Below are 10,592 nucleotides of genomic sequence, written 5' to 3'. Positions count from 1 at the left end.
ATGCCCATGCAGACACAGAGCAAGCTTAGGCTCTGCGCTAGACCATCAGCTCAGGCGCTTCATCCCAGTCGAGTACTTGGAAAAGCCAAGCATAGATGAGGAACCAGCAGGCAAGGTGGCGCAGATTAGCATAACCCCAAGTTGGCAAGATTCCATCATCGACTACATAGTCAATGAAAGACTTTTTGTAGACAGATCGGAGTCTCCCTTGCTGATCGTCTCCCGATGACTTAAAGATTCTTAGCTCGATAACGAATGCGTATGAGGAAACCACTCTGGAGGTCGCTCTCTAGCGCAAAAAGCTCTTAAAGCTGGTTATTACTAGCCAACCATACATTAAGACGCCAAGGAGTATGTACAAAGGTGCGACAGCTACCAACGCTTCAAGCCTATGCCCGCATTACCTGCTAGGGAACTCTACCCACAGATAAGTCTTTGGCCATTCATGCAGTAGGCGACCTCCAAGAAGTATGTTGTAGTCTTTGGCCATAGACAAGTCGTTGACCTGCCAGCGAACTTTACCCATAATCAACTACTTCATATAATGATCGTAGCGACCAACTACTTCATAAAATGGGTCGAAGCCGAACCCATGACTACAACTACCCAGACAGACATAGAACGCTTCATATAGAAGAACATCATCTGCTATTTCGACATCTCGTACTCCATCGTCACCGACAATGGTTCGTAGTTCATCCACACCTTGGTACACACAGGGCAACTGGCAGGCCGAGGCGTCGAACAAGACCATCCTTAACTGCCTTAAGAAGACCCTCTCTGACAGGAAGGATAAGTGGCTAAACGAGCTCCCTGGTGTTCTATGGTTATATCGCACCACCAAAAGCCGAGTAACCGGCGAAACTTTATTCTCCTTGGTGTATGGTTATGAGGTGATCATTTCTCCCAACGTCGTGATGCCAAGCATCAACACTATACTGCCGAATTTCGAGCAGAGCGAAAATGAGATGGCCACCAACTTAGACCTAGCAAAGGAAGAGCGCGAGAAGGTTATCACCTGCATTGCAGCCTATCAGCAGCAACTCCTCTCCAGCTACAACAAGAAGGCAAAAATTTGGCAGTTCCGGCCAGGAGACTTAGTCCTCAGAATAGCCTCCATCACCACTCGACGGGAAGGCTCTAAAAAGATGGCTCTCATCCAGGAAAGTCCATACAAAATCAGTTGAGTAGACAGAAGGGGCAGCTACACCCTCACCACTATGAGCGACAAAGAAATCAACAAACAGTAGAATGCCTACAACTTGAGGAAGTACTACATGTGACCTCCCATTAGACAGTGGAATGCCAACTCAAGCAGCACGACCAAATGCATAAACAAACTGACCTTCCCTGTGATAAGCAGAATACGCCTGCTGCCCCGCAGACATGGCATAAGCTCTCCAGCACGAGAGGGTAAACTAATTTCCTGACATCCACATGGGTCTATTCTTCAATGCAAGAGGGTAAACTAATCCGAAATATCCAAACGTGGATGAGTGGTACGATTGCTCATTTTCCCCTGAATACAACGATTAACTGGGCTGGACGACTCCCAGAATTGGCCACGATAGTCCTTCCCTGGGACAGACTTAGTCAATTAAAGGATTAAATTCCATGGGATCCCGGGCCTCTAACTGGAAGAGACGCTAAGTACAGGACCCCTTCCCATGAAAGAGTTCGCGTGACTAGATAGTGTGTCCTCGACGTGCAAGTCTTTATGAACGTGGCTTGGTTTTAAAGTGTTGCAATACTGGTTACGTGACCTGGGGAATCAAGTTACAGCTTGGAAGGATATGGCCTCTGAGGTGAGATTTCGCCTACACCTCACACCTAAATTTCCTTTGAGAGCCAGGGACAACAACTGAAGTGGTTATGCGGGTCGTCTGCTTCTGTAAGTAAGACGCCCGGCTGGCGACCCAACCGCTAGCTGCCCAAGGCAATCCCTAAGCCGAGACTTATACCTATTATGACTATGCGGACTCCCCTACTTACTTAAAAGCAGCACTTTCGATTGACGGTCTACGATTTAAGTTTTGCTGGAACAAAGTCGAGGTACCACTATAGTGGATATATGGACCTCCTCTGCTTCCTACGAGATGCATGAGTCCAATTAACGACTCTATAAGTTAAACACTTTGCAATACACCCCGGGAAGGCCAAGGCTTTAGAAGCCATTGAAAAGCCAGAATACAACCACAGTGGCCATAAGAACTTCTCTGCTTTCTACGCGAAGCATGTGTTCGACCGTCGGCCATATAGGTTAAAAATTTCATAATATGGCCTGGGAAGGCTAAAGCTCATGAAGCTACTTAAAGCCGAGATTCACAGCTATAGTAGCTACGCGAACTCGCCTGCTTCCTACTGAACAATGAGTTTGGCCGCCTGCTTCCTACGAAAATAACGAGTTCGACCGCAGCTCTATAAGCTAAAAATTTTGCATTTTTCGTCTTGCAGGTCAAGCTCTATGAGCACCAAAGCCAAAACTGAAGCCTAAAGTGAGCACGTGGGTCAACTGCTCCATCGAAATAGCCAGCTCAACCGCCCTTCTCACGGTAAAGTTTTGCAAGTTGCCTCGAGCAGGCAAGTCTCCAGAAGCCCCGAAGCCAAAACTAAAACCTAAGTGACGACATGGGATCAACCGCTTCGTTGAAGCAGCTCACTCAGTTGCTCGTCCTACGGTAAAGTTTCGCAAAAGACATGGTGAAATAGAAGGATGAACCAAAAACAAGGAAAACTGCATATTACATTTCTAGCAAATTGATAAACTGGCTCACAGGCCAACAAAGTTCAAGCAAAGCAGAACAAAAAGGAAACGAAGAAAACTCCTAAGTCTTAGCAAAATGACTACTCCTTGGCATCCTACGGAACCACAAGTTCCTCGACTACCACACCTTCAGTAGCTGCATCGCTCCTAGCAACCAAAGCTTCCATAAGCTCATCTTCAGCCGCCCTTGCCTGGATTGCCTGACCCTCGATTGCTCTACCGGAGGTAGACTCAAATGAGAAATCAATTAGATTAACTTGAGAAATGGAAAAAGTCTTGAAGTCCTTCTCGGAAAACCATAATCCGACAGCCTGCCTTGAAGATGGTCTACATAGCCAAGCTTGTAGAAATTGGACTGACAGGAAGCAAGTGCCACTTCGTGACCAACTTTCTCATTCTTCAGCTGCATATTCTCCACCACAAGCCTAGTGTGAGCACCCTACAGCTCATTAATTTACTTTTTCAAGTTCTCACTAGCAAATAACGCACTTGCAGATTCACTTCCTTGGACTCAAGCTTATTGGCAACCTTATTGGGATGAGACACTTTAGGATGCATGAAGATAAGCTTCTTGTCCTTGGCAAAATAAGCGGATCGTAGCTCCAAATTGAGCTCAAGGACCTCGACCATCGGAGAAACACTACTGACTTCTTTCTCTGCAGCTTCCAACATCGCCTGAGTCGCATTGAGCCTAACATTCAAATGGGTAACCTCCTCAAGAGTGATCTCCAGCTGCAAAAAAAGTGGGGGCAGAAATATCAGACCCCTTCAAAACGATAAGTTTAGATTCTAGCTTATCGATCTTTTCAGCAACCGAGCGAAGCTGAGCCACCAATGCCACTTCGGCCTGCTTAGCGCACTTGATAACATCATGATCAACGCGCATAGACTCAGCTGCCAAGATTAAAGTCTTATGCCTTGTAACAATCAGGGAGGACCTTCTCGAGTAGGCAAAACATTTCACAAAGGAGTTTGAGTGGATGACAACTTTCCCAACACTGTTAACAAACTTAGTGCATGCATCGACATCCTCAAGCAAGTTAGCCTTCAGCAATGCACAAACCTCAGGAAACTCACCAACCTCAGACTCAATGGATCTATCACAATTGTCCGTGTGAGTAGATTTCCCTTTCTCAGCAGACGAGTCAGTCATGGCAGAAAGAGGAGGAGGCCCAAGTGCTATCTTAGCAATAGAATCCACCTTCTCACTTTTCATAACAGCAAGCCTTTCAGAAGTGGAACCAGACTTAGCTCCCGACGGATGCTTTGATACAAACTCGGATACCAGAGGCGTCGTCGAACTCTTTCTCTAGGCAAGTCTCTCAACAATGGATGCAGTCACATTCGGAGCGACAAGTTTCATAGGCTTAGGCTCAACGATCATCTTCGCCCCCTTGGGGGAAGTTAGATCAATGACAAGCTTCTCAGCAATAGACGAGCTCCCACGAGCAACAGAAAAAGTCCTTGGCTTCTTCTCGACTGAAGGCTCACAAGCAGGTGAAGAAGATCTTTTCTTTCCACCATCATTGGCAGCAGGCTCTATAGCAGTGATCGGGTAAGCCAATGCCTTGTCCTTTATCCACTTTATCTTTTCCCTCGGAGGCAGGCCACCCTTCTCCTGATGGAGAGGGTTAAGCAGCTAGCGCCACTTATGGTACTCAGCAGAAATGCCCAAGGCGACGTGCACCTTCTTCATATCTGCTGAAGTCCTTAGAGTTGAGCCAAACTCCAAATCTACACAAAGTAAGAAAAACGATCAATAAATTAAAGTCATGGAGCAACTCAACAAAAAACTCAAGCAGGACAAGAATGAAGCAGTTTACTTACCACTGATAAAGGTAGTTGGGACACACATCTCAAGAGAAGAGTCGGACTTCCACTCTCTGCTCACCTTCAAAGTGTTTCTCGCCCACTCATGATCACATTTGCTAATAGCATCAAGCAGCCCATGGCGAAACCTCAGCTGCCCCACACCTTCTTTGTGGCCGATCTCAAAGAAGTACCAAAATTCATTTATGGTCAAACCAAGATCAAAGAACCTGCTCAAGTTCGAGAACCCCACCATCGCACAAACTGTATTTGGGGAGCATTGAGCAGGCGTACGCTTCATGGAGCAGATCACCTCTTGGAAAAGATGCGACATGGGAAAAGTGAATCCCAACACAAAATGGTATGGATGGAATTGGATAGCTTTCTTTCTAGCAGATGCACCCTTGATGCATGATTCATAACCGCTATCATCTTTCACCCACTTGACGCGAACCCCAGACGGAATCGCATGCTTGTACGCCTCAAGAAAATCCCAAAACAGCTCATTGGAATTAATCTGGACATGTGCAACCTTGTAGTAGCCCACCTTGCCTGAAGAATCATCTTGACGATACAAGGGTGGAGGATATTTGTCACTTTTGCAATCGAAGGAAGACATCTTAAAGTCTTTGCAAAAAGCACGAAGAAAAATATTCAGAAGGCGGCTCATGAGAAGAGAATTAAAAAAAAAAAATGAAAAAAAAAAAATTTGTGTATATATATAAAGATAACCGTATGGCTTGAGGGCCCCAGGTCCTTACCTATGTTGCTTAGCGAAAGGGGGGCTCGTGCCTCCTCTATTTCCTCTTCTTCAAACGCCAGGCGTTCTAAACAGGCCCCAAAGCCCATGGCCCAATTCAACAAAGTAGGGGGCAAGTGCCCCGCTTCTTTTTCCCTCTCCACTACAACCTAGCGAAGCCTAAGGCCTCTCAGCCCAACCTCTCTCTCTCTCCCTCTCACCTGCTACAGCAGACTCGAGTTTGGTCCACTAAGCTTGGCCAGTGCCAAGCTCACTTAGAGGGGCTAGAGCTCCATGGCTTGCCCATCCCAGCGCCCTTGTGCTCCAGCCAACCCGTGTCGCACCACCAAGTAGCCCCATGGCTCCTTACCGTGTGTCACTCACACCCACGGCCCCCGTCAAGCCAATTTTTTAAAGTCCCAAGACTCCCAAAAAATTCAAGAAAAAGAAAATTCAATTTTTTCTTACCTTGGTGCGGCATGGAGAAGAAGAACTACAACAAGTGACGACTCTTTGCAAGGGCAAGAAAAGAAGAACGCTAGAGGAGGAGGAATAAAAGTTTCCTCTGGCTTCTCTTGTTAGAATAATGATTGCTTTCCAAACTTATTTAATCCCTTGCTTAAGGCAGAAATAGGTATTATGAGTAATTATTTTCCTTTTATTAGAAGAAGTCTATCTCCAAATCAAGAAAGAAGATCAAGTTCAAATTGGGAAACAACTTCACAAGCCTAATCAGCTTGGGATTCCTACACCTACAATCATTTTCCTGCGTGCTGCACAGTAAGTGCGGGGACATTTGTGGAGCCTAAGATAATCCCAAAAATTCTAGAGGCGACACATGGACTTTTATTCAAGAAAGATAAGATTGCCCTCAATAAATGGGCAGGCTTTTTAGATGCTCCTACACACAGCTCACATCCCTGGAGATCTCAGCAGCTGAATATAGTTGCCCACAGCTCACCTGCCTTTGGTAAGGAATTAAAGATAAGGATTAATTATTCAAATCCTTATCTTTAATACATTCCTAATTGAAGATTGACTCCAATCAATTAAGTAATCCTAATTTAAATCAATTAGGCATAATTACCCCATTATCTCAAGATATTATCTCCTATTAAATATCTTGGGAATATTTAGAGAATATCTCTCCATTAAATGCTATATGGCCGGCCCTATCCCTATAAATACCCGATATTCTACCAAATTTTCAGAGTTTTGGCAACCCTAAAAAAGCCCTAAACACTTTAATCTCTTAGAGAAACTAACTTAGGCATTGGAGATTCGTTGACCTAACCCCCCGCCCCTTACCTAGTGGGGGCGTGAGGCTTAGGTCTATGATCAAAGGTGTTGATTGTTTTGCAGGTACATTTTCGTCAAGACTGAAGATGGCAGAAATTTGCATCGACAAATAACATTACTCGTGATTTATTAGAATTAATGTAAATTTGTTGTTTTGTTATTGTGATTGTTTTTCCACATATGTCATCCCTTTATTTTCGATTCGGTTCACAATGACTCGTCAGCAAATATGGCAGGCATGTGTCCAACGGGAGACTAAGAATTCCCAACCAGTTGGTGGAGAAGGTGAAAATGTGGTGGATCTATAAAGGATTGCCATCAAACCGGATCACGTGTTATAGATCGCCCACATAACACAAGCTAAGATTATGGTCATTTATGATCCACGACATCGGCGAGCAGATGTGAAAGTCACAACTTATTAACTCACGACATGCTCGTCCCTACCTGCAAAAAGTTCGCCAACTGTGCATGAAGAGATGAATAAAGAGATCTCAGTAAGTGTGCTTTTTTGTTTTATTTAGTATTTTTATTTCTTTCACTTATTTAGTGTATTTTTAGAGCATATAGTGCATTTTTAAACTAATACACTTGTTTTTTTTTTTTTTTTTCCTATTTCTGGTCAAATTTTAGAGATTGACATGGAAGTATCGAGTATATCCGAGTACATAAAGCAAGTGTGGTCTGAGCAACACAAGGAGTAAAAGTACAACCTTGTCATGCCTCAGACCAAGGGTCGGTGGAAAAAAAAAAAAAAAAAAAAAAAACCACGTGCCTGCTGTGCAAGTAAAAATTAAAACCAAATCCAAAAACACATTTCTTTTATAAAATAATAAACTCCAAAAGCCTTACAAGGTATACAAAATAAATAAAACCCTTAAAATCTCTCGTTTAACACAAACTCAGCTTGTCTTGTCCCTATCTTGCTAAGTTAACTCATATGTGAAATAAAAGAGTGAAGGGTGAGCAACAACCATCATCACCCTGAGTAGAATATGTAATATGACATATGATTGTCATCCGTGCCATTTTACACACACTATAAAATGTGATAATAATATCAAAGCTTTAGCCACGTAGTACCATATCACATCGTCTCATTACGTGTTGGTTACCCCTTCAGAATATGTAGCTTACCATGTGACCTTTAAATTAGTTATTCTTCCTTAATGTCCCCGCGTGCCATACATTTATTCCTCGAATAGCCTAAAACTAAAGTTCTCATGCTCCATGAATAATCTCAACAGTTCCACATAGAATTGTATACACACATTGAAAGCGATTTACACAAAATCAAACATGCTTGATTTCAAAATAGATCGAGATTTGTAAATAGAATAAATCACATGATAACTCATGATTTTCATGTTATCTGAAATAAGAATATTTTGAACATATTACATAAACCACTCACCTCTATAATCAAACCTCAGCAAGACAAGCATCTACTGATCACTACACTCGAGCTCTCTAACCCTAAACTCTCCCCTTTCTCTCTCTACGTGAACTACATACTGCATGTTTTTCCTCACTTTGGAGACTGTAAAACAATGAAGAAATGCTCTCCTATTTATAGGGAAAGTGGCCGGCTACAACTAATCCACGATTGGCTGATAAAATGTCAAGAGATAACCACACAATCCGAAAACGTAAAGATCAGGTTTATGCAATTGCAAGTGGTGTCAATTGCATGAGAAACACCTTGACATCTCACTTGCCACGTACAACTGCAAGACTGGTTACAAACAGCTCTAATTTAAGGCCAAAATTGTTTGCCCTCCCACTTCTGGTATCTCCCGTGCCCTCCTGTTTTGTGTGATCACAGTTAAACCACGTCAACATTTTATATTGTTTTTTTTATAGAGATAATAACACAAAAATGAATAGTAATATAAAATATTGACATGGCTTAATCGTGACCACACAAACAAAAGGACATCAAAAGTGAAAGGGCAGACAATTCTTATCCCTAATTTAATTCCTATAGATGTACATAAAATGATTTCGCGCCGGGCCTAGATTGTAGATCTCAACAGTCAACAACTAGAGTGCTTATTAGGCACTTCTAGCACAATCTAATGAAAAATAGGAAAAAGGTTGGAAAGGAAGTCATACGTTTAAAATGTATAGTATATATATATACATATCTAAATTATACAATATATGTTAAGTTGAAACAAACCTCACTTCCAAAAAAAAAAAAAAAATTGAAACAAACCAAAACATGAGTTAGGATAAAATATATAATTAAAATTCAAAATTAATGTTGTAAATAACATTTCTAGTAAAATATATTTTTAAAATACAGGTTCTCACAGAGCTACACATGTACTACTAAATTTGTGCATCTCTTCCTAAAGCTCTGACCGATGCACTCCCTAAGTTTGTGGAAAGGATAAACAAGTGGCACCGGCTCTACGGTCATTTTCACATCCCTAATTATTAATTTTTTTAAATTTCATTTAAAATAAAAGTTTTCTTTTTTAATTTTAAATATTTTTGAATTTAATTAATTTTATTTATCCATAGCAAAAATGGAGGACAAATAAGGGTAATCGGGAAGTGAAGAAGTACTTCCATCACTCTGGTTCTTGGCGCCTTACTTTCCTGGTCAAGGAACAACATTAGTTTGCTTTTTTTTCTTTTCCGAGAAGTTGATGTCTGGTGGGATACGCATGTCAATTATGGCAACCAGGTAGGTGACAACATTTATGTAAATATTGCATTTAAAATTTTAATTTAAAATTTCATTACACTTAAACATTTAAAAATTATGATCTATAATTTTAATTGGTTTCTTGTTTTTTTCAAGGCTTCAAAGTTGAAGAAGAAGGATAAAGTGAATGGTACCATGATTGACTTTTTATTGTAAAAATGTGATTTTTCGTTAAAATGAACACTATCAGAAGTGTTTTTTGTTAAAGTTCCCTTTATTTAATGGTTAGAACAAAGCTCAACACTAAACTAGTCTAATTAAAATGGTCCAAAAAATTAGTTTCCAATTTTACCCCTGACTGCAAGCCTTTGTCCGTTTAATATCTCCGTGTTATCCTCTGTCTCCCCCTTTTTTTTCCTGACATTAGAAACCTTCTATTTTTTCTTTCCAATTTCGCAATGCAGCTCTGTCACTATGCAAAAACCACACACCCGACTCCCCAACTCAATTTTGAGCCGTCTATATCTCCGTCAAAATCGTAAGCGATCTCCGACATGCAAAACTGTATGATTTTGTCCATCTGCTCCCTTTATTTTTCTTGTTCAATATCAGTACCAAACGAGAAAAACCTGGAATTCCTTATGCTTGTGGTTCAGGTTCCAATAGGAGACGATGATGACCAAAAAGAGAGATGCAACCACCTAGCACAAACTCGAAGGGAAAACGTGGCTGAAATCTAAAGATAATCAGATCCAAAAAGAAAAGGTACAAAACCAAGCCATAGCCTCCATAACCTCAAATCCTTCCATCTTTCTCTCGTATCCCCAAGATAATTGTGCTCCCCTACCCTTTTGATTAATTTTGATCCTCCCCTCCCCTGATTGATTGATCTCAACCAATCAATTCTTGAATTACCAATATGTGTGCGTGCATGTGTGTGTGTACATATGTTGTGATTATTTTCTTGTTTGAAATTTTGCAGAGAATGAGCCCAAGTGGGAGTTTTTCCATGGCAGAAAACTTCGGCGCATGCCCCCATGAAGAATCTAAGGCTAATGGTTTGTGTTTATTTTTTTATTTTTTTTATTTTTGAGGCTGGTTACTGGTTACTGTTTAGTTTATGAGAAGCTGTGTGATCTTATTCTTCAACCCTTTAAGAATTGAAGGTTGCTTTCACATCCGCATCCTTTTCACTTATTACTTTGACCAATAACTGACTTTTTTGATTGGTTTAGGTATCATCTTTTTACCACTCTTTACTTTTAAAATCTTCTTTTTTTTCTTGTTCCTAGACTAGTGCAGTGCTTTCTTTAATTTTCGTAACT

At 41.4% G+C, this 10,592-nt stretch overlaps 1 protein-coding gene across 1 annotated transcript; it reads left to right on the top strand.

The window, feature by feature from the left end:
* The first annotated feature begins 683 nt into the window (after positions 1–683).
* LOC137709959 (uncharacterized) lies at positions 684–1,187 on the top strand. The gene has a single exon (XM_068448936.1). The coding sequence runs from the start codon at positions 684–686 to the stop codon at positions 1,185–1,187; it is 504 nt and encodes a 167-aa protein (XP_068305037.1).
* Positions 1,188–10,592: the final 9,405 nt, after the last annotated feature.

This window comes from Pyrus communis, chromosome 12, assembly GCF_963583255.1.
Source record: "Pyrus communis chromosome 12, drPyrComm1.1, whole genome shotgun sequence".
In the NCBI taxonomy this organism is placed as follows: domain Eukaryota; kingdom Viridiplantae; phylum Streptophyta; class Magnoliopsida; order Rosales; family Rosaceae; genus Pyrus; species Pyrus communis.
Note: the sequence above shows the minus strand (reverse complement) of the source record. Positions and strands in the feature narration are given on the sequence as shown.

Coding starts and splice junctions, on each gene's coding strand:
- LOC137709959 (XM_068448936.1), top strand. CDS start 684: ATGGTTCGTAGTTCATCCACACCTTGGTACACACAGGGCAACTGGCAG.